This window comes from Maniola hyperantus, chromosome 4, assembly GCF_902806685.2.
Source record: "Maniola hyperantus chromosome 4, iAphHyp1.2, whole genome shotgun sequence".
Classification (NCBI taxonomy): Eukaryota; Metazoa; Arthropoda; class Insecta; order Lepidoptera; family Nymphalidae; genus Maniola; species Maniola hyperantus.
The window spans coordinates 7,370,424-7,395,798 of record NC_048539.1 but is presented as its reverse complement, the minus strand read 5'-3'; the positions used below and the strand labels follow the sequence as shown (position 1 = coordinate 7,395,798).

The 25,375-nt window shown below is 35.3% G+C and overlaps 1 protein-coding gene across 3 annotated transcripts in view; it reads right to left on the bottom strand.

Moving 5' to 3' along the window:
• The window catches only part of LOC117982000 (filamin-A-like), a 33,129-nt gene extending 8,824 nt beyond the window's left edge, over positions 1-24,305 (bottom strand). The window contains exons 1-4 of one of the 3 annotated variants that reach the window (XM_069498314.1): positions 24,131-24,305; positions 3,763-4,057; positions 1,924-2,104; positions 1,519-1,618 (exon numbers count right to left, since the gene is read on the bottom strand). In XM_069498314.1, coding sequence (XP_069354415.1) covers positions 1,519-1,618; positions 1,924-2,104; positions 3,763-3,978 — 497 coding nt within the window. In that variant the 5' untranslated portion in view covers positions 3,979-4,057; positions 24,131-24,305. Of the gene's footprint in view, positions 1-1,518; positions 1,619-1,923; positions 2,105-3,762; positions 4,058-23,949; positions 24,109-24,130 lie in introns of those variants that run through there. The other 2 variants (XM_069498315.1, XM_069498316.1) reach the window with 2 other exon arrangements.
• Positions 24,306-25,375: the final 1,070 nt, after the last annotated feature.

Below are 25,375 nucleotides of genomic sequence, written 5' to 3'. Positions count from 1 at the left end.
AGGCGTGTCTGCGCGTCGTGTTAATTGCCCTGCCCGGTCTTGGTTCGCGTCTCACATAATCTAGTGATGGGAAAATGAATTATTATTTTTAATCCAATCCCACATAACATTAAAAAAACCCGACAAGTGCAAGTTAGTCTCACTTGTTAGAATTATTTCTAGCAACTTTTCTATTAACTTTATTATTAATCGTCTTATCTTTTTTTATTTTAATTATTATTTATCTATTAACTTTTTTTAATTAGATATTTCGTCTTTTTTACACAGTCACACAGTTTTTTGCACAGTCTTCAGACTACATTATGAATCGGTAGACCCCGTGACAAAAATTCTATTCGTTAACGAAATAGTTTTGTATTTTTGACAATAGAAGCCAATAATTAGTTCGAAAGTATTAGACTAGAGTATCAGCACCTTTCTTGTTTATTTGCAAAGCACTAATTGCAAAATATTTCTAATTACCTACCTACTTTTATAAATTAAAAGTTTCCGATCCAGTTACTCATTAATCTGTTTCTTTATTATAAAAACTTTTTAGATAGAAAAGCTTTAATCGAAGAACTCTATATAGGCCGACGAGAAGTATAGGCATGATAATTGCGAGCAATTTCTTTATACCTTTTTAAGCTGATTCGACTTTGAGTGCGATGATTTTCATCTAGCATTATAGATACTGTGTATACTACGCGGCAGAAAATAATGTACATCGACCTTTAGAAAGAGGTAGCGGAGTTGTTTGTCTCGGTCGTTGAGACCGACAAAACGTTACATAGGTATGAGTGACAGAGACAACTCTCTACAAAGCCCAAATGTCATTCACTGTACATTGCACATTCATTGTACATTATTTTCCGCTGTACTGTACCTACCTACTGGTAAGCGTGGGTTTGCTAAATACAGTTACCTACTATAATATGTATTAAGCTACCATCCTATCTGATTCTGATATGTAATTACGAAAGATAATGTAATTTTGAAACCCTGAAATGTCTAAAATAATTTTATATGCATATATGCTTTCTGACTAAATGTTACAATAATTTTACTAAGGCTGAGATCTATTAAAGCGTAATGTGACTTTTTTATACCAGCGTTATAATACAGTATCTTAAGTCTGTGCAAAGTCTTTAACTTGCACTCTATAGATTTTTGTATAAGTACAAATACAAAGCAAATGAACAGGCGAATCACCTGATGTGAAGTGATTACCACCATGAACATTTGCATCAATAGAATAACCACCCATACGTTGCCACTTTCTTAGGAATTTCAGGAATTGGTTGAAATAAATAGATACATAAAAAACGTTTTGAATTTTAATAAAAAGTCAACTGATATTGAGTTACTTGCCGGTTCTTCTTTCCAACGCGGTGGTGTTGAAAAAAAATTACTATATTATACTATTATTTGAGATCTTATTTTTGTGGCTGATTTGGTTGCTGATAAAAAACACTCTTATGATGTTATTGCGATTTCGTGGAAAAGAAAAATTAATTTTCAAAAAAAAAAAAATCCTACCTGGGCGGGAATTTGCTCTTGCCAATTTGGTAACGGACGATGAGTGACCAGATTAATCCTAGTATCAATTTCAAATTTCCATTTACAATATCCACGTTACCTGAAAATAAATATTCAAAATATTATGTATTATTTACGAGAGATAGCATTCTCTCATGCAAAAACATTTTATAGTAGGTATAGTATTTTTATAACCCAATCCAATCCAATTTAGGAAACCTGGTAGCCTGTAAAAAATATAGGATAACAATGCATACAGTTAGGTTTATCTCATGTTTTGTCAATTTTTTAATTGCCAACGAATAGCGTTTAATGAAAATAGAAAGTAGTAAGATACCCGTATAAAATTATCTACTAGCGCTGATAAGGTACCTGGAGTAATTAGGTATAAGTACATTTTCTTACCGATATTAACAAGCTTAACACCATCGTCTTCGATGGCTTGTAGCGCAGTGGTAACGTTTTCCAGCCTGTGATGCTGGTTCGTGGGGTTGGAGCTCCATCCCTTTAGTCTGCGGCCCTGTAGTGCTTCCACAAGGGCACACAATACTGTTCCATCTCGCAGATCTTCTACTAGATCCACTACCTACAATCATATCGGGATACCTATTATTTTTATTAAATAAAATTTTAAGTCAAGGGTTATTTTAGTTGATTGAGCTGGTTAAGCAACGTTGTCCCAGTAACTGGTAGGAATAGTTATAAATATTGACGATCCAAACGTCTATGTATCTTAAGCCTTTGCTTTGTGCCTGAAAGGCTCCGCTTGTCACTAGCAGCTGACAAATTATCGTCAGAAAAGAGTCGAAACAGTAGTAGGTACCTAGGTATAGTCTGCGACAGGTCGAGAGGCAGTCGGGGTATGAGGTGGGGAGACGCCCCGCACGCTCGCACCTCATCTCCGCTCACCCGCACCGTGTTAGCGCGGGGGCTGTGCGGGTGTGTGCTACCTCCCCGATCATTGCCATATCGACCTGTCGCGTAGTATATTTGTATCTATGTGGAAGGATCTGGGATTCCACAACATTGGCATTTTTATCCCAAGAAAACCTCCACTGTTATGTGATTAATGATTCACAAATCCCTCATCAACAATGTGAAATACGACGTAGAAAAATATTGATTTTGTTTGGGCAAAGAACTCCTCTCTCATTGGAAAGAAGAATACCTACAAATCTAGGCAGAGAGTGCCCAGGATTAATATGGTCCCTAATCCCGAAATCCTTAGAAATTCTCCCGAAATATGCAGCTTTCTTCAAGTTTTCTTTTCCTCCACAGAGCATATTGATTTTTTATTTAAGGTACATATAAATATATTAAAACGAAAAGGTGACTGACTGACTGAGTAACTGTCTGACTGATCTATCAACACACAACTCAAACTACTGGACGGATCGAGCTGAAATTTGGCATGCAGATAGCTATTATGACGTAGATATCCGCTAAGAAAGTAATTTTGAAAATTCAACCCCTAAAGGGGTAAAATAGGGGTTCGAAATTTGTGTAGGACACGCGGAGGAAGTCGCGGGGATAAGCTAGTTAAAGCATATATTTGAAATACAGTTCGCCCGACGAAGATCTCTAATTTTAGTCACGCTATTGAAACACCAGTTGTCCGTAACATTTATTTCTTGTGTTGTTTTTATGAATTGCTAAATATTTTGTTTTCTGATGTGGAAAGTTAAACTTGAAGGTTAAACGAGTTGTAATAAGTATTATAACATATCGTCATGCTCAGTGGTTTGAGCTTGAGGGCTGAATCATATAAGAAAGATGTTGGCTGTGATTTCCACTCACAGATTTTAATCACCTTTGATGTCCGAGTTTGGGCTTTAAGTAGTTAGTTAAGTAGGGAGAATCATATGAATCGTTACACGCGATGGATATGACGGTGGTACAGTAGAACGTCTCACTGAACACGTGCACAATAAGTAAGGCTAGACACACATAACCACGGTCCGGCACCGTAACATTCTAAGGCTCGGCGCGGGCGCGGTGCGCCTTGCGGTTCTATGGCGCATTGCTGTAATGTTTTACTGTGCGGTGAGCGGTTACTGAAACACATACTGACTAATACTCAATAGCTTTAAAATAGCTTTATATTACAGCATATAAGAATAAATACGATAGTATAAAAACTTATTAGGTAATATGTAGGTCTGAAATTTAATAAGTACTTACTTTGCAAAGTCCTGACGGGGCTTCATGTTATTATTATAATGTTATTTAGATTTTAAATGTTACCTTTATATTCACAGGTTTGAGGGTCTCATTAACCCAGTTTCTGAACGTGTTGGCTTGGATTTCCACCCACAAATCTTCATGGCCCTTGATGGCCATTCCCTTAGCAGCAGTCCCTTCTGCACTTCGCGCTGCTAGACCGGCCTGGGTTATCCTACCAGCCGACCCTTCAGGCGTGTGCGCCTTCAACCCCTGATGCGTTACTCTAACGCCCTCCATGATTTAGTATTCGTCAGTTATTCTTGGATGATACTATTCTCGTATGTAGTTTTTTCATTATAGTATACATCTTCATCTTCTGAAAAAGACAAGACACAAATCTTTACATGCACCTTTAAGGTTTTCTATTTACAGATAGAAAGATGTAGTACAGATTTAAACCAAAATCCTAAATAGTCCTAACAGCGACCTTGCTTGTCAATGTGTGAATCGTGATTGACGTCAATGTCGCAGCGTAAAGTTGTTTGTAGATTGATCACACGTAAGGTTACTTTGCTTTGATTGATGACACCACCTGCGATTTTTTACGGTCTTACTCCTATATCACTCCTCGTGTATAACAATAAGTTTACAAAATATAGTTCTTCACAATATCATTATCGATCTGTAGCCAGGGTCGGCTCGTCCATAAAGGCGAACTATAGGCCTAGGGCGCTGAAAGGAGGGTGGCACGTCATTGACGAGGATACCTACTGGACAGGCCGTGTTAGCACGAGTTCCTTGCCTGGGCAGGATGGTTAGATCGCGCGTCTTTTCTGTTCTTCTGTGTGTAGCAGCATAGCAATAAAGAATTATAAGAATATACTTTCTATAAAATTGTATTAAATATCATCTGTCACCATTGAGTTCTAAGAATCACTACTGTAAAATAAAATTTAAAAAAAACTTTAATCTTTACGTTAAGATTTGTTTTGCAAAAATTACAAGATGCAAAAAAAATAACAAAAAATATGAAATAATAATAATAAAATGAAAATACAAACTCAAGTTTGCTCGCTCAAAATATTTCAAGCGATCTCAATATCTGGATTTGATTTCCTGTTACTAGTTTTTTTAAATTTATTACTTATGGTAGGAATTAATTTTCTCTATCTACTTGAGTTTAAGCACCATTTTGTAAAATTCAAGAAAAATTTCGCGCTTGCTTCGAAAACACACAAATGTCATTAAAATCGAGGCAATCCTACCTACCGCACCGTCCTGTCCTCGACAATAGAAAATTTAACGTCTCTCGCCTAAACAAAACTCTTGTCTTGAGTTATTTAAGTAAATTATTTGAATGATAATTATTTTGTTGCGACATTTAAGTTTCAAGAGCCGCGACTCCAGTAATTCGCCTTAGGTACCGAGTTTACTTGGGCCGGCGCGCGTTGTCTGTAGCGAGAACTTGGTCCTACCTATCCCTATTTCAATCCATGATAACGATTTAATTGTATATTTACGCTCCAAGTCTTTGCCTAATCAATCGATTTCAATAAATTGGGTAAAGATTCATCCTGGAGGTAAAACAAAGGAACTTTTTAGATCGTTAAAACAAAGGAAAGAACTGAATATTTCATTATTAAAACTTTGGTCGCCAAGGTGGATTGGTTGAAGAGAAAAAGGTGCCCAGGTGGTTCTACCAGATAGATAGACTCATGGCGTGAGTTTGCAAGTTGTCCTGCAGATTATGAATGGAGCTCGAATGATATATTACGTAGTTACGAGAGTTTTCCGTGATAATGATCATCGCTGTATCAATTTATTTCTAAGTGACATTTAATATAAACAACTGTTAATCTAAATAATTGTGAACCTCTTTTAAATGCTGTACTCAATTAAATAGTTATTAAGAGAAGTTTCCCTAGCGTGCTCTCATGGACAGCGCTCTCCATACCAACGTTGTTTGCTTTTCGTTTGAATATTAACCACTCGAAATCAATTGTAGACACGTTCTAGAAACCAATATCATGTGTTTGTGGTTTGCCAGATTTCCATGAAATTATGTAGTTTCAAACAAAGATTTGTATGTAAATCTTTAAACTCGTGTAAACTTTAACATTTTGTTAAGTTATGTGGTTATTATACAACTGACAAATTTCTAAATGACAAGGTTACATGGAAACAGCCAGCTTTTTATTCAGCAGCCCACAGGATAGTTACATTGCTTATGTACTGTATATTTATAAACATATATGTAGTAACATTTTTTTAAACTGCTGAGTTTTTGTCGGCTCTTCTCAGTAGAATCTATTTTCCGAACCGGCGGTAGAGTCTTAAAATACCATTATTAGTCGTAGACACAATATGCTGTCGTACCTATATGAAATCAATATATTTTTTAATTAAATTTAATTAATTTCGAAGGGATATTAGTTCCACACCTTCATCGGTTTCTACGCGGCACCATACCGGAACGAAATCTACGATCTAAAAGAACAGAAAATAAATAATAATAAATGGTCATGGCCGAAGCTGTCCACCAGAACAAACTAAGTAGAGTCAATTTAGAAATTTTAAATTCCCAAATTACCCCTGCCAAAAACGAGCTCAGGACCTCCCGCTTATAAGACTGCAGCGCTCACAACTCCGCCAGAGAGGTTCAAATCTAAGGACGAAGTCTAGCTGTTTACATGTAAAAAGAATCAGTTTTCATAACTGAAAAGTTGCAGCGTTTGCCATCACAACTACGTAACGGAAAAGCGCAGTAGGTATGTGATTTATTTGAAACTGAGTTACTATAGTTACTACGCCACGCCCGTGCCTTGTCCGGACATTGGAGTTTACACATTTTTGACACCTAGTAGCCAGGTGCGTGCCCGGGATCGAACCCCCTTTCGAAATCGAAACCTTTGCGTGTTTCATAAAATGGCGGCCTGCTACCAGGATTGCCGCAGCACAGGCCTCGTGCATGGTGTAAATGTTAAAGAGACTTAATTCTTTATTTTGTTGATCAAATCGTATTCTCCAAAGGAAAACTTTTTGTTAACGGACGGCAAAATTGAGCGACAATCGAGAAATACTTAGATTGCGTTGTTGACTGTTAAATAAAGCAAAGGACATAAAATCTAACATAAACCCCCCGTATACTTAAAACAGGTGGGTCCGCACTCTTTGAATTGCCTCTTTTAGGACTTCTTGCCGAAATCAATATACTTAGCCCCTGTAAGTTTTCCCCTCAGTAATTGCGGAGTCTTGTAAACAAAGTAAAGTCTTGTAAATAAACAAGCAGGTGTCTGCGACATCGTTTGCTAAAATAATTAATTGAGCATTCTGGTACGGCAAAATTATTGATGCCTGTAATAACGAGTTTAATTATTATGCCTTCGTAAGAAGCCTTCGTGTAATTATAAATTTTATTAATGAACTTTACTAGCAGGCAGTTTAACTATGAATGAATGTACCTAATTATGTCGGCAACTGACTCCTTTAGGATAGAGATATTTTATATTAATATTATTATAATATCTACATATTATAATATAGTAATCTAGGAGAAACACGAATAAGCAAAATTATTCGTAAGACCTGCAATAAAATGCCAAATTAAAATGGGCTGTTTTCTTACTTGAAATATATAACGTTTTCATAAACACATTAAGTAATTTCTATAATGAAAAAAATATACCTAATTAGTCTGCAAAGTAATTAATGAAAATGTTGTTTTACTTTCTATATAGCACTATACAGCACTTGAGAACCTAGCTAAATACCTACTATACATTGTACCTACTTAAGTAGGTTCTATGAAATACTCAATTTAGGAATATATTTATCATCCTAAATCAACGAAGTTGTAAATTTTAGTTTTTCGAGGTAAAATGAGGTAAACAGGGTATTTTACCCTTTTTTTTTAAAGTGTCTTAATATAAACTACCAAAAAATTTACAAAAATAATTATTCGATCGATAAGTGCAATAAAAATGCATTTCAATTTTGCATTTCAATTTTTTCCGCGAATACGCTACCCGCCATCTTTTTAGGTTTATGAGCTGTCATGACGTCACACGGATTGGTAAGCAATTTCTTACTGAAATACATTACAATTTCAATCCATGTAACGTCACAGTCAGAAATAACATTGCGGCTACGGTATCATGCGTTTTGGATATTTATAGAACAGATGAAAAAGTGAAATCTTTAATATGAATTTTTAAATTCTCTATATACTTCTAACATTTTTCGATTGTTAATTGCTTATACTATCTTGTTCATACATTTTTAGATTTATTTATCGCTTGGTGTAAAATATCGTATTGTAAAGGTAAACTCAGGTATTAAAATATTATATAACCTGCATAACAAAATTAAACAGGGTTCCATTGAACATGTATTCTGATTTCTGATATGAACTGAAATTAATAAATCACATTAAACCTAAACATTTTATCCGTAGTATTTTAAGTAGTTCTGGTTTTTGTATGAAAAGACGATCCAGTTGGTTTAAAGTAAATACTTACCTACTTACTCGTATTATGTAAGCACACCTACATTTTTTATTGAATAGCCTCTAACGATGCTCCGTTGATTTTTGTTTTAGTGAATTCGCTTACTTATATAAATATATTCATTCGCTAGCTTACATTAGTGGTGGTTAAAATTACTAGACCAAAAACAAAAGAAAATAGGTATATTTTTCCAAAACGATCCTACTGATTAGGTGTTCAGTAAAGGAGAAGTACCTAGACCCAAAGCACATGGTGCTCACCCATCGAGAGGATCGTTTAAACCATTACCATCAAGTGATATCAAGTTACTGACAACCCCAAAAATTTCTGTGTTTTTTAATGTTGTTTTAACATTATTTATTTATTATATGCACAAACAAATACAATAATTCCACAGTTTGTTGGCGAGTTGGCGTTAAAAAAGGACAAACCCTGCTAATAATAGGGTACTTACACTAAACTAACCTATTTAAACAATATTTATGCACAAAATAATTAGTTTAGTTACTAAAATTAATTAAGCTTATGGTGCTTATGTACAAAGAGGCTTAACCCCGTTTAAAATGGAACAGGGGCTGAAAAAGAAAATACTAAATCCAGGATGTCTATTTTGCAGGGCGAATCATCTCGCCGCTGTGTCAAAGAGCTCCTCCCTTTTCTGTACTTAAATAAAAGGCGACTGGCCTCATTATTAAATTATCTTCAAAAGTATGCGTGACTTTGATCGTAAATTAATTTTATACATTCCGAAAATTAATTTTAAATATGTCCGCGTGGGTATTACTACGTTTAAATTGGAGTGTCGCACGTCGTCGATAAATATTAATATTGTATCAAAAAACCGCAGTGGGCAGAGTAGGTATTTGCTGCGACGACGACCTCAGGTGTCGGCGTCATCTCTATTTTAGTTGGTCATGATCATCTGTCAATTTGTATTGTGATAAAACATACTTAGTAAGGCTTAGTAAGAAACTTGTACCTAGAAAAGGCGAGAAGCCGAGACACCTGTCTAGTCTCTTCCATAGGCTTTGAACAGAGATAGCTTAGAGGCCCTAGTTAGTTCAATTTGCTCTAGTGCAAGTTTTCAAGTTAAGAAAGTGACAGGCCTTAACCTGCCTTTGTATGGAGTAGTCAAATAGACTGTCCATATAAAATGACTAGCTTATTCCCGCGACATTGTCCGCGTGGACTACACAAATCAAATCCCTTAGGGATTGGATTTTTAAAAGTCCTTTCTTAGCAGTATAATATGTCTACGTCATAATAGCTATCTCCATGCCAAACTTCAGCCTAATCCGTCCAGTAGTTTGACCAGTAGGTACCTCCTTGTCGATATTTCGTGAAGGACTAGCGATCGTCGCAGATTTGCTCCTGTGGGGTGGACCGGCCTTATGCCTTTTCTACACTGTAAAGGGAACCACTTTGTAAATTTTTTCTTAATATTTTTTCCTCTAGTGAATCATTTCCATTATAAGTATATAATATTTTAATTATAAGTAGGTAAATAATGCCATGCTTTAAAATCATTTACACTAATACATAATATAAAAAAGTACCTATTTGTGAGTTTGAATTTAGGGGGTGAAACTAATGATCCAGGTGCTAGGCTATAAATCGTATCACGTGGACAAAGTCGCGAGAAAAAGCTAGTCCTACTTACCAATAAATACTATTATCTGTTTTATAGTAACTGAATATTAATAGTAAAAGGAAAAGTAAACATCGAATATTGAATGAATTCTACGCACGGTACAATATGATATTACCATAAAAGGCAAGAGAGTTAAATGCAGGAATTTATGCGAAAAAATAGTAATTCCTCATCTTATATGGTTAACAGCTAGTCACCACGCATTAGTAGGTAAACATTGAGTCATGTGACAATACATGCATCTAAATATCAAAGAACATGTTTATTCATAAACTTTGCTTTGTATAGTAGGTACATTATTAGATACCTATCTATATTAAATGCAAAGGTAAATCTGTCTGTCTGTCTGTCTGACTGGTACCTTTTCACGGCCCATCCGCTTAAAAAAATTTGGTCTTTATTACATAGATAACTTTCATCCCAGACGGACATTCTCTCCTCCTCCTTATTCCGAAATTCTCCTCCTTCTTATTCCGAAAAATCAGAATTCCCACGGGATTCATTGGGGCATCATCTCAAAAATAAATCTTGAATTTAATAGTAGGTAGGTAGTACCTATAAAAGCAGATTTAATTAATTTAAATGTTCAAAATCGAATAGATACCTACGTTATTAAAATGAATAGGTACTTACGTATTCTTAAAATACCATTCAATATCTATATATATAAAATAAAATATAAAAAGACTATAAAAGGACTGACTGACTGATCTATCAACGCACAGATCAACGGACACAGTCTACTGGACGCATCGGGTTGAAAGGCATGCAGAAAGCTATTATGACGTAGATATCCGCGAAGAAAGGATTTTTGAAAATTTAACCCCTGAAAAGTAGGGGTTTGAAATTTGTGTAGTCCACGCGAATAAAGTCGCGGGAATAAACTAGTGTCGTATATTATTTAATTTTTTTGAAACAAAGATCATATTTTTTATGATGTCATAAAAAATATGATCAACGATATCTTATAGTCAACGATAGGGAGGATACTGCCAATATCAACTTATTAACAATAATGAGTAAGTTGCTAATTATAAGGGAACCAATAAAATACACATTCCTATACAATATAGGTACATTAAAAAACCCCAAATCTGTTTATAGACCAAGGACTGATCGAATCGATATAGATAGAGAAAAAACATTCCTATATCCAGAGCCCTCATAAGCCTCTCGTAGTCGGGTAAATAGGTCGACTAATTACTTAGTAGATACCAACATGGTAACCAATAACCATCCGTACTAATATTATAAATGCGAAAGTGTGTCTGTCTGTCTGCACCTCGACGAAGGATATACGCTACTTTTGTCCCGGAAAATATAAGATTTCTCACGGCATGCGGCATGCACAAGGGATGCGGGCACAAAAGGGATGCCCGCGATTTGCGCGCGTACCCAAAGGGTAAAACGCGACCCAATTACTAAGATTCCGCTGTCCGTCCGTCTATCCGTCTGTCACCAAGCTGTATCTCATGAACCGCGATAGTTAGACAGTTGAAATTTTCACAGATGATGTATTTCTGTTGCCGCTATAACGAAAAATACTTGAGAAAAACAAACATGATTTACTTGCTCGTTTTTGCTTGATATTGATAACGTCAACTTAGGCGCTTGAAATATTCACAGAATATTTAGTTGTATATTCACTTTAAAAATAAATAATTAAATTAAAATAAAACAAATATTTAAGGGGGGCTCCCATACAACGAACGTGATTTTTTGCCGTTTTTACAGATAATGGTACGGAACCCTTCGTGTGTGAGTCCGACTCGCATTTGGCCGTTTTTTTTTGATACAGCGATAGATTGCACCCAGGAAATGACTATGACTACTTTTTATCCAAGGAAATCAAAGAGTTTCCACAGGGTTTTAAAAAACCTAAGTCCACGCTTATGAAGTGGCGGGTATCATCTAATAAGGTTATATAAATTGATAGCTCTACTTTGTTAAATATTTAGTAAGAATGTTGATGTAGAATCTAGATACCAAACTAAGATGTAAACTAATCTACGTGACATAAACGTGCAATACCATACTTGAAACATCCTCCAAGAGCGACATCGCTACTGTTAAACAATTTACTTAGTTTGCAAACAAGATTGAGCAAAATATGTAAACACTAAATATCTAACTCAACTAACTCAACGCTCAACAGTAAACATGCAATCTGTGGGTACGTTTTCCCTTTACGTACGTGTTCCGTCGTAGTCTATAATTATCTAAATATATAAAAAAAATTACAAAAAAAAATAAAAACCGACTTCTTTACACAAACACTAAAAATTGAAAAATAATTTAATTTATTACCGAATATATTATGTATACAAGAGTTAATATAGTTCCATAATAATATTTTTTGGTTCCGGTGCCAATTAGCTTTAGCTGCGCGAATCGTCTAGACTTCATATTTTTATAGGACTCCACAATGGCACCTCATTGGCACCGACCCCAAAAAATATTATTATGGAACTATATTAACTCTTGTATACATAATATATTCGGTAATAAATTAAATTATTTTTCAATTTTTAGTGTTTGTGTAACGAAGTCGGTTTTTATTTTTTTGTAAAAAAATTTTATTTCACAATTTTTAGTGGCTCCATGGAATTATGCTATGACTGGTTAAAAATCTACTGTTTACTAAGCTATTACACTGATCGCGAGCAATTTACTCTTATCCGTTGAGGAGTTCCAGTATCTATCTTCGAAGATGTTCATCAGATCTTCACCAAATTGAAATGGGACCAACTTTGAAGTATACCCTTTCAAACAAAAACAGAATTTTCAAAATCGGTCCAGGCGTTTTCGAGTAATCGGGGAACATACATAAAAAAAAAAAAAAAAAAAGATTCCGACGAATTGAGAACCTCCTCCTTTTTTTGAAGTCGGTTAAAAAGGAAAAGGACTGATTGACTAACTGACTGAATGATCTATCAATGCACAGCTCAAACTACTGGGCGGATTGGGCTGAAATTTGGTATGCAGATAGCTATTATGACGTAGACATCCGCTAAGAAAAGATTTTCAAAAATTCAACCTCTAAGGGGGTAAAATAGGGATTCGAAATGTGTGTCGGCCCCGCTTACGAAGTCGCGGGAATAAGCTAGTGCTTTCATATTTACTTATAATTCTTAAAGTCCTCTGTGCCCGAGAGGACCACCGAGGACGGACGGACGGACGGACGGACATGGCGAAACTATAAGGGTTCCTTGTTTACTACGGAACCCTAAAAAGCGGTCGTCTCCGTTAGCTTTTACATTATGTACGCGACAAGTCGAGATAGCAATCGGGGTATGAGGCGGGGCGTTCCCACCCCGATTGCCATATCAATCTGTCGCGTACTATATACATATAAGATAACAAAGTTTGTGAGCAATGAATATATAATTACTATGTAATTATACATCTACTATATTCATAATACAGCATTTGGAGGCATCGGGCCCTGTTTACATTTTATCTGTGTGTTGGAGGTGTAGTTATTAATTATTTATTTATGTAGATACCTAAGGTTGTCTTCGCACAGATTCAGAACATAATATTACTTACAATTATTAACTTATTGAAACTATAGTCTATTTTAGAATTATACCTAGTATCGTGAGTAAAGCTTAATTTCATACCGTCTAATCTATCTACTTACTTTGACTATGACAGCATGGATAGTCCTAAATGATAATATGATACATAAGCTTATAGATAATTTCCACAATGTCAGTCTATTTTACTTGAGTTAACACTGTTTCCTGTTTAAGAATTTATAGTGTAGTAAAACAATTTCCTTCGCCTACGATATTGCATTTTTTCACACTTTTCTTTGTTCACTGGCGTTGTACGTTCCCTCAACGTGAGTAAAAAATTAACGAGAATTCTTTCACCGGTTATATTTATCGGAATAAAGGGTTTCTATTAATGTTTACCTGTAAAGACGGAAAAATTACGTTTCGTACTCGTAGAGTTTGCAAAGATTGTTACAAGAGTTTTATGTTTATTGTTTATGCCAAAAATCCTTTGTCCTGTAGGTCCTGTAAGTATAACGTAAAAAAGTGTAGGTACCTCCCTACTCGTATGAAACTTTATAATACAAATTGCAAGGATAAAGATAATCTGGAAGATATTGACACGTTTTACATATTGCTAAGTAAACCGTTCCTTCATATTTATATGCAGTTCTAAAAAAGTTTTATTACACGAGGGCTTAGGTACAATAGGGATGTGCGAGGATATGACTAATTGCGAAGAATGTGTAAAATAAGATCGTTTATTTTCAACATAACTTCCTGAACTCCTTTTCTAACAGAGCTGAGTTTCGAGATATGAAAATGAATCAATCTTATTATTGGACTAAGAACCAGTGCGTGCCAGTCCTTCGTTATTGTATAAAGATGAAAGTTTATCTGCGTATTATCCCCAACACAGGAAGGAACGATTAGCGACTATGAAGTTTGGATCATGGTGGCTTTGGCAGATAATAAAAGTAATCTTACGTCAAAGCACAAAGTCATTTTTTTTGTATTTAGTTCGCAATAGCAGTAGAAATCACGTCATGCATTGCTAGACGTGACGTCATGCATTCATAGCTTTTTATAAAATAACGAAGGTCTGGCACGCACTGGCTCTCTCTATCTCTGTCATGCTTATAATTTTTTGAAAAGTGAACCGACTTCAATGAAAAACAGTCACTGCTTTTGAAGACAATTCACTTTAAAAAAAAGTTTTCCCATAGGGCACAATAATAATATGATTGATTACACCTATATTAGGTGCTAATAAAATATGTAGGTACCTACAAGTATTTTTTGTTAGTTAGCTGATTGGTCACTGCAGACCAGGCCGCCCACTGAGGAATCAATTATGGAAAGGTACCTGCCCTACAACTTCTTATTACAATTATTCAATGTTCATATAAATATAAGAAGACGCATATATCTACATTTGAATATTAATAACTACTTACCTACTTGTATATTGGACTACGAGCCAGCGCGTGACAGGGTTTTGTTATTTTATAAAAACTGAAAGTTTCTCTGCGTATTGCCCCTAACAATGGGAGGAACATTTGTTTGGATCATGGTGGCTTTGGGAGATAACGGGTAATAAAGGTGTACAAAATCTTACGTCAAAGTATAAAGTCTATTTTTATTTTATTTTCTTGGGAATCGTATTAGAAATCACGTCATGCATAGCCAGACACTTAGTATCATGGCGACCCTCTGACTAGTTTAGTTTAAAGGTCTCTACGGTAAACAGAACAAAATTTAAGTACCTAACGCTCGATGAGAGAGGCATATTATATTGCACTGTTTATCATCTACCGATAAGACCGACCGATCAACCGATAGACTTCCACTGCTGGACATAGACTCTTGTGGGTAGTTCCGCGCGCCACGGTCTTGCGCCGCTTTATCCAGAGCGTATCCCTGGAACTTTGTTTGACGCCGTCTGTCCAGTGTCCCACGGTGCACTTTCCGTTGCAAGGTCACCATGCTACCACCTTAGGACCCCAACATAATATCGGGTTTACTAACTATGTGCTCTGCCTATTGCCACTTTAGTTTCGCAAGCCATTATTTTCTGGTCCTCCTACGGATCTCCTCATTTCCAGTCAGAAACATGGCTCTCTCCATCGCCCGCTTTATACATAAGTAGTTACTTAGTCCTCTCCTGTAGTTAAACTGTGCTCAAACAACTTGCATCTTATTTCTAGCTGTCTCGAATTTTTAATTTCATTGTTTCAAGTCCGTGCGAAGTTTTTACATTGAAAAAGAAATGCAGCTTATAGTTTCTCAGCATTAAAAATATCGATGCGTCATCGGTTGCTTAAGGCGAAAGAGGTTATTGTTCTTTTTCCCGCGCTGTACCGAGCTGACCCTTATTTCTTATTTTGCCAGTTCCCCGAAACCAGTTGTAAACGTGCCGAGGTAGAAAAAACATACCAATTACAGACTGCAGTACCTACTGAGGGCCGAATTTATACGAAAGGTGAATTCCATGAGGAAAAGTCTCCGAGATATTGTCAGGCTATGAAAGATTCGCTACCAGTAAAACAACTTTATGATGATATTACCAATACTGTAGGTATGTTACTGACTTGTTTGCAAAAGCTAAGATAAATTATATACCTAATTCACTAGCTACCCTATCCCGGCTTCGCTCGATAGAATTTCGGAAACTTCATATATTTTTCAGTTTACTGTCTACAGCTACAGATTTACTTGCATCAAAGAGAAAAAACCTACATACCTACAGTCTTTTACACTGTGCATGCAGGTTTCCACACACAGTCACAGTTCACAATAGTTAAGGAAACTTGTAACAAAATGTCCAGGCAGGCATTGACGTCACTAACTAACGTAGCCTATGAATCGCCTATTTTTTTTTTTTTTTGAAAAATTTGATGATTTCACGTCACCTAATATATTATTTGACATAATATCGTCGATTCGACGATGTACGTTGATAAAGGAAAAATAGCATATTATGGAAGCAAAATCATTGAAGCTTATAAACTTTATCTTGGTACTAGAAATGAGGATCTATCTATTGTTTTGCTATTTCATTAGTTATTTGAATCATCATTAAGCGGGGACGGTTTTTGACGCCTCAGCTCTTCTATGGTCTGACTCTATTCTGACTCAATGCCTTGATCATGTATGAATGCATTTCATCGACTACGCGTATCATGTTTATCCACAAAGTAATATCAAACTTTACAGGAAGGAAGCGATCTGACTTCATGTATATTGTGTGCCAATAATTAACTTACGCGCATGCAAAACACGGCATTTGCGTAGGATGCTAATAGGTACATTGTTTGCATGAGAATTTATCATACTAACTTTAGTAATTATATTTTTACTTTTAAGTGATTCGCTGATAGATAAATTACAAAACTGGCGACTTCGATACAGATTTCGTATACTTCTACACTTATAATATATAATATAATATATAATATATAATAATATTATAAAGAGGAAAACTTTGTTTGTTTGTTTGTTTGTTTGTTTGTTTGTTTGTTTGTACTGAATAGGCTCAAAAACTACTGGACCGATTTTAAAAATTCTTTCACCATTCGAAAGCTACATTATCCACGAGTAACATAGGCTATATTTTATTTTGGAAAAAAATAGGGTTCCGTAAGATATTTGGGTTTTTCGGACACAAGGTGTAAAAAATCAACCAGAAAAGTTACTTATTTTGCGTACGCTGCCTAAACTATAAAAGATAGAACCATAAAATGTTCTAATTAATTGTAGATCTTATAAATATCTACAAAAAAGTCCGCGACACACTATACCCATCTATGTCGAGTGAGGCACAGCAACCATTTTTTTATTTAAAAATCTTGAATTTTTTTTGGACTACATTTAAACGCGTTTATTTTACTCATGCTATTAATCCTTATCAAAATAAATGATTTCATCACTAAGAACAGTTTATGGAGATAATATTTGGTCTTTGAATGATTAAAATTGGACGTTTGGTTTTGAAGTTATGGCGAAATTAAAATATTACAATTTCTGCTGCACGGCCCGTTGTCTACACTAATATTATAAAGAGGAAAACTTTGTTTGTTTGTTTGTTTGTTTGTTTGTTTGTTTGTTTGTTTGTTTGTACTGAATAGGCTCAAAAACTACTGGACCGATTTTAAAAATTCTTTCACCATTCGAAAGCTACATTATCCACGAGTAACATAGGCTATATTTTATTTTGGAAAAAAATAGGGTTCCGTAAGATATTTGGGTTTTTCGGACACAAGGTGTAAAAAATCAACCAGAAAAGTTACTTATTTTGCGTACGCTGCCTAAACTATAAAAGATAGAACCATAAAATGTTCTAATTAATTGTAGATCTTATAAATATCTACAAAAAAGTCCGCGACACACTATACCCATCTATGTCGAGTGAGGCACAGCAACCATTTTTTTATTTAAAAATCTTGAATTTTTTTTGGACTACATTTAAACGCGTTTATTTTACTCATGCTATTAATCCTTATCAAAATAAATGATTTCATCACTAAGAACAGTTTATGGAGATAATATTTGGTCTTCGAATGATTAAAATTGGACGTTTGGTTTTGAAGTTATGGCGAAATTAAAATATTACGATTTCTGCTGCACGGCCCGTTGTCTACATCTACACTAATATTATAAAGAGGAAAACTTTGTTTGTTTGTTTGTTTGTTTGTTTGTTTGTTTGTACTGAATAGGCTCAAAAACTACTGGACCGATTTTAAAAATTCTTTCACCATTCGAAAGCTACATTATCCACGAGTAACATAGGCTATATTTTATTTTGGAAAAAAATAGGGTTCCGTAAGATATTTGGGTTTTTCGGACACAAGGTGTAAAAAATCAACCAGAAAAGTTACTTATTTTGCGTACGCTGCCTAAACTATAAAAGATAGAACCATAAAATGTTCTAATTAATTGTAGATCTTATAAATATCTACAAAAAAGTCCGCGACACACTATACCCATCTATGTCGAGTGAGGCACAGCAACCATTTTTTTATTTAAAAATCTTGAATTTTTTTTGGACTACATTTAAACGCGTTTATTTTACTCATGCTATTAATCCTTATCAAAATAAATGATTTCATCACTAAGAACAGTTTATGGAGATAATATTTGGTCTTTGAATGATTAAAATTGGACGTTTGGTTTTGAAGTTATGGCGAAATTAAAATATTACGATTTCTGCTGCACGGCCCGTTGTATTATATAAAGAGGTAATGTCGTTAAGTTTGTTTGTAGGGGGTAATCTTTAGAACTACTGAACCGATTTTAAAAATTCTTTCACCAGTAGAAAGCTACATTATTCCTGAGTGACATAGGCTATACGGGATCTTTAAAAACCTAAATCTACGCGGGCGAAGCCGCGGGGATCAGCTAGTATTATATAAAGAGGTAATGTCGTTAAGTTTGTTTGTAGGGGGTAATCTTTAGAACTACTGAACCGATTTTAAAAATTCTTTCACCAGTAGAAAGCTACATTATTCCTGAGTGACATAGGCTATACGGGATCTTTAAAAACCTAAATCTACGCGGGCGAAGCCGCGGGGATCAGCTAGTATGTTATAAAGAGGTAAAATTTGTTAGTTAGTTTGTAAGTGGTGATCTCCGGAACTATATTAAGATTGGATTCCGAAAATTCTTTCAATGATTACATTACTATTATTCTTGAGTTCTATAAATAATATCGCAGGCGTGCTATAATGGTCGGTCCGAGGAGACAGCTTAAAAGACATTTACAACTTTTACGCTGATTTTCCACAAAAAAATGGTCCTACGAAAACTGGAGTAAGTAGTATATACTAATTTTATTGGAGAAAACCTAGAACATGTGGGTATGTGCTAATGCAGCCGACTATGTGCGCTGAGTCAGTGTAAAATCGGAGAACTCTTTCAGGACAACATTTGCCCAATAAAATCGGTCTCTGTTAAAAGCTGCCGTTTGTGTTAGACCTTTAAGTGCATATAATATGAAATTCAATTAAAATCACATCGTAAAGTACCCGTAGTACAAGATTTTACGTCTCACCAAACCAAACCAAATTCGAGAGTCGAAATACTTCCCCGTTACAGTAAACTGGATCTTAATAGCCTTGTTTTAAAGCTCAAGTTTGTCTACACTTTTACAGCCAGCGCTCCAAGCGGAAACATTGCTAAATTAAAATCAGTGGCATTGAATATTTGACTTCAATTCAAAGCTGTTTAGGTCCATTTTACTGTAACGCGGAAGTATTTCGACTCTCGAATTTAGTTTCGTTTGGTGAGACGTAAAATCTTGTACCTACTACGGGTACAGATACAGGTGTTAGTAGATAGATTCATGTTTAGTAATTAAGTAGGTATACTTATACGAAAATAAATAATGGGGAATCGCTGCTTAATTTATTGTACATGGGTAACATATAAAATACATAATTTTAATGAGGGAGACTAACGACTAGGCCCCCAACTGGAAATGAGTAGGTAAAGAAGTTATTTCCGTGATTTTAATTCGATATCCAGGAGTTGGACGTATAGTACGCGGCAGGTCGAGATGGCAATTGGGATGGTAACGCCCCGCACACCCGCACAGCCCCCGCGCTAACCCAGTGCGGAAGAGCGCGGGTGACGTGTGGGTGTGTGGGGCGTCCCTCCACTTCATACCCCAATTGCCATCTCCACCTGTCGCGTACTTGTATGTATGTCGCGGAAAATAAATTATTAATTTATTTTAATGAGAGGGTATTTAATCTTTACGTTGTTACAGATAAAATTCGGCAAATGCCTTCCAACCGCTCTATGCTAACCAAATTAAATTATTTACATTAATTCAGTTACATTGTTTTCAAAGGACAGTGTGGCTAATTCCGTTGTACACAATTTCTAAACTAAACTAAGATGACACGTCTAAATCTATTGCTATCCCTTTCATTATGTTGCTTGCGGAAAAGGAAAGCACTAGTTTTAGACCTGTTAATTTAGTTTAGTTTAGAGATTGTGTACAAGAGAATCGGCCCCAATAGCGTCCTCGTCCAGACCCACTAAGGGTTATTGGTGGGAAGGCTTAAAATTCCCCAGAATCGCGATGTCCCAGAAAATCTGGGATGGTTGACAGCCCTAGCAAAGACGGTTTTCGTGTTCCAATGTGTGAAACCATCCATGTAGAAAGATGTCCGCATACTTTCATAAGTCATATATAAGACACTGTGGATTGTGGAAATTCCTACTAAAGATTCCAACACTATTCCTACTAAACGTTGATTATAAAATTAACGATTTAACGATTGAGTATAAAACGGCGAAAGTTCCTTTTGAGGTGATTCTTAGCACACCTAAAGCAACACAGAATTTGCTCCATTTTAAATCGATATCGTAGTAGTTAACTCTCTCTATATTAGTGACAACTGACACTATCGAAAATTAAAATTGGCAGTCACTGTGGCTGATTCCGTTGTACACAATCTCTAAACTAAACTAAAATGGCACGTCTAAATCTATTGCTATCCCTTTCATAATGTTGCTCGCGGAAAAGGATAGCACTAGATTTCGATCTATTAATTTAGTTTAGTTTAGAGACTGTTTACAAGAGAATCGGCCCCAGTGACGACTACCGACCGAAGAGTAAAAATTTCAAACTATAAAAATATTACAGGGGTTTTTTGTTTTTGGATTTTCAAATTAATTGTATGTATAGTTAATAATAAATAGGTAGTAGGTATATAATTATCATACGCAAAATACGTCATAGGTACGTAGGTATAGCTACACATATAGATACCTAACTTTAGTATGTCGGTGACGCGACCTTAAAGTTTTTACCCATCCCAAAATCGCCCAACGCGCTTAAAGGAGGTACTTTCACTTCAAAAAATTAACACTTGTTTTTACAAACAGTAGGTACCTACCTACAGTACTTACAGTATTTTATAGTTTTAGTTTCTGTAATAGTTATGTAATATTTATTGTGTGCAATAAAGTATTTCTATCTATCTATCTTTCTATCTATCTACCTATACAAATAACAGTGCGTAAATCAGTATAAAGATAGAAGAAGAAGAAGATGTATAAAATAGTGATTTTACAAGCTCCTAATAATAACTTTAGAAGAGACTCTTGACGATAAGGACTTGTTTTCGTCGCTTTTAATATGATTATCGCTTTGATGTTTCATTAATTTGATTTTAAATTACGTCTTGAGCATGGCTAGACCACAAATCCATATTATAAAGACGACAAATGATTTTTAAAGTGAGTTATAAATAAACATAGGTGACTACATCATGACAAATGCAGTTATGTAAGTATAAAACTTGCGGTAAAACATGAAAGGAACCATCCGAGGAATAATTCATATCTCGTGGCCAAATAATTCATCAGCTAAATGACTTATAACCTTATAACGCTATTACAACTCAAGTGCAACAATTCGTACAAAATCATTAAGCGTTACTTAGAACAATGGATACTAATTCATAAATTATTTAATAAAAAAGTTTCCGCCTCAGCGTCCTTATCAAATGTCTTATCTTTTACATTAAACTATTAATGTTTGTAGGTAAGTATACCTGTGAATATAATTGCCAGTGTAAACTGCAAGGTAATTACACCGGTATTTCTTTACTAAATAGTAGATGTACCTATAGGTAAAACAAAGCCACAATCCGTGTTTTATCAAGACCAATCAGAACTAATAATATTTTATAGGTAGGTAATGAGATAATAGACAGGTAAACCCTCGTGGGTCCAACCAAGGACGGGACGAAACAACTCTTTAAAATTATTTTGAAAAGTTTAAATACCTACTACGTAGGCACCACTAGAAGAAAATACCTGATTACTGATTACCTAGGTACTAGAAAAATCAGTCCTCCTAATTTTATATTTTCTAAGTACGTAGGTATAAAGTCCCTACAGAATTGCTCGTCTTATAAAAATACTTAGGTAAGTACCTACTATTATTTATACATAATAAATATATCAAATTCATAATAAAAAACGTTTATCTTACTTTTAATATCATTTATCTTTGAACCAAAGTGGCGGGTTGAAAGGAAGTTATGTATTGGCATTCCGAATCTCTAGGGTCCTTTGTCGTATAGATGAGTTAGGTCCACCATTTTCCGAGTAACGAAACTATTAAAGGTAAAAGACTGACATACTGACATCTACGTTATGGCGGATAATTTGTTTTTATTAAGTGTTTTTAGTAAAGTTCCGTAGCCAAATGGCAAAAAACGGAACCCTTATAGATTCGTCATGTCTTTCTGTCTGTCTGTCCGTCCGTATGTCACAGCCACTTTTTTCCGGAACTATAAGAGCTATAGGTACTGCTGAAACTTGGTAAGTAGATGTATTCTGTAAACCGCATTGAGATTTTCACACAAAAATAGAAAAAAAAATTTTTTGGGGTTCCCCGTACTTAGAATTGAAACTCAATTTATTTTTTATTTTTTCCGTTAACTGGATTGGCAAATATTAAGGGCCCATCCCACGGCCATATTTGTGATCACCTGATCAGATATGACCAGAACATATTTATTTTCCTGTAAACTAATGATTATTATAACTTTTGACTAGGTACTTAATTACCTCTAAACAAAAAAAATAAAAAATGGACAATTTAAAAAATATAATTAAAATAATAATTATATTTTTATATTAATAGTTCTAGAATAAGTTTGGTATTTTTGTTTTTTGTATTAAAATTATTATTATTGTCAAATAAATTATATTTAATTAAAATAATAATTTAATAATATTATTTATTTTTGAAAATTCTTTTTAGGGTTGATTTTTTTGAACTAATTTTCAAGTTATTATAGATTGTTATAGCTTGTTAGATATCTAAGCATATTATGTAGATGATTTAAAGAAATTCTGCAGAACAAAAACATCAGTGATTTTTGAAGCAAAATAGCGCATTTTTCAAGATAACAAAATCGACATTATGAAACTGGTAGTGTTTAGGAGACCTAATCGAAAAATATTTAAAGATTCCGATTAGGGCTTTTACTTTACTTTAATTTTGTTATTTTTATTTTACTTAGTGCTCACTGCTCATTATTATTACCTAGAAATAAGGAATAAGCAATATATAATTTTATAAGAAATAAAAAATAGACCTGTTTTACTCCTTTTAGAGAAAAACCTGCGTTTTTTCTGAAATAGTTTTCAGAAAAAACGCAGGTACCTCAAAAATGAGCAACTTAACAAAAACTATTTAGGGTTCATTTAGTAGCATTAATTTGACCTTCCCTAGATACACTCCTCAAAATGGGACCTTAACCGGTTACCCTGTAAAATATCTGCATAAATAACTTTTTTAAATAAAATATTAGGTATATAATATTTTAGTCTCACAGAAAAAAATTATCGTTATTGTTCAAGATTGCGCTTTAAAAATAAATATAAATGTTCACGCAATCTATGCAACCTTAACACGTGCGATGTGGGCGGAGTGTGAACACTGAACATATCACAGGATGATGTCATTAAGTCGCCACTTCACATCTTTGTCACCCTTTTCTCGAAAAGGCTTCAAAGGTTCTATTGACACACTGCTCTATTTTGATTTTATTATGCGAGCAAGGCGCACGACCGGTTCGTATCGTACTTACTATCCATTCATGAAGATGTAAGTGATAAACACAGTATTGTCACTCAAAAAGTATATAACTCGACCAGCTATGATAACTGTTATAATATGTATTTGCACTGACTTGTAAATGCCCTTGCAGACCAAGTAATGTACCTACTCACGAAAAACTGTTATAGCAAATAAATCCACTGTTTACCTTATTCATTAACGTCTAAGCGAACATCACTAGAACTTTTCTGTCACTTCGTTTTGTTAACACTTTTACGTGTATCGGAATCGAGAGATTTTTTAAATTATCAGTTTCGTCGCGCTCGCGTATGGTCGCTCGGCATGCGCGGGCGAGGCACTGTGCGAGGTGTGACGGAGGCGCAGGTTGCGCGGGAGGTCTCCCTCCCGCCTCCCCGCGAGGCAAGGCTGCCCCGACGCAATGGCATTCCATCTGTGACGACAACCTGCCCATTTATGTCTTTGGACATGGTTGAGGGCCACAACGGCCATATGGTGTCTTGCAGTTGATTACGTTTTTCAATGGAGCTCTGTAATAGTGGTAAATTGCTTTAAGGTGTGGGATAATAATGGTGGAACTGCCTGTCACACGGCATCCCGTGGTGATTTGAAGTATTCACTGCAGGCGCGCAGTTACCTATTTGTTCACATTCCATTGTCGGCACCACATAATAACGTGACTGTTTGTAAAACGGCTCTACATTTTTAACCGACTTCCAAAAAGGAGGTGGTTCTCAATTCGGCCGATTTTTTGGCCGGTCAACTCCTCAACCCTAATGATGTACAGCACTCCTAAACTATAATGATTCAGGAACTGCGGATCATCCAGATGCAGTATTATTTTTGGTGCCAAGCATAGACTACACTATTGAACTTCGGATCCCAACTCCTCAATCTGATGCTGCAAGGTACTGAACTCCTAAGCCGTGTGGATTCGAGAATTTCTGATGGTGAATTGATATTTTAGGTATCAAGCAATGGCTTCATGTCCAAGTCCAAACTCCTTAAACCTGATGATGCATGGCACAGCACTCCTAAACTATAAAGATTCAGGAGCTGTTCCTGGTGAAATAATATTGTAAATGCCAAGCATAGACATATTATTGAATTCCAAGTCCCACGCATCGGCAGTTCCTCTGGCGGTACAAATGTTCATCGGCGGTGGTAATCACTTAACATCAGGTGACCCGCCTGCTCGTTTGCTCGCTATCTCTATTTAAAAGAAAGTACTGATGTAACCTAAGGATGGAGCGCGCTTGCCTAGAAGATGTCTATTCACTCTTGACTTGAACTTTCTCGAAAGACGGGAACATTAAGACGAGATTTTTCCAAAGACCACAACCACACCAGATAAGATCCAGATGAGAGTGAGTCAAGGGCTAACTGTAACTAAGCATCAAGTAAAAAAGACGTTCCTACCTAAGTAGTGTTTTAA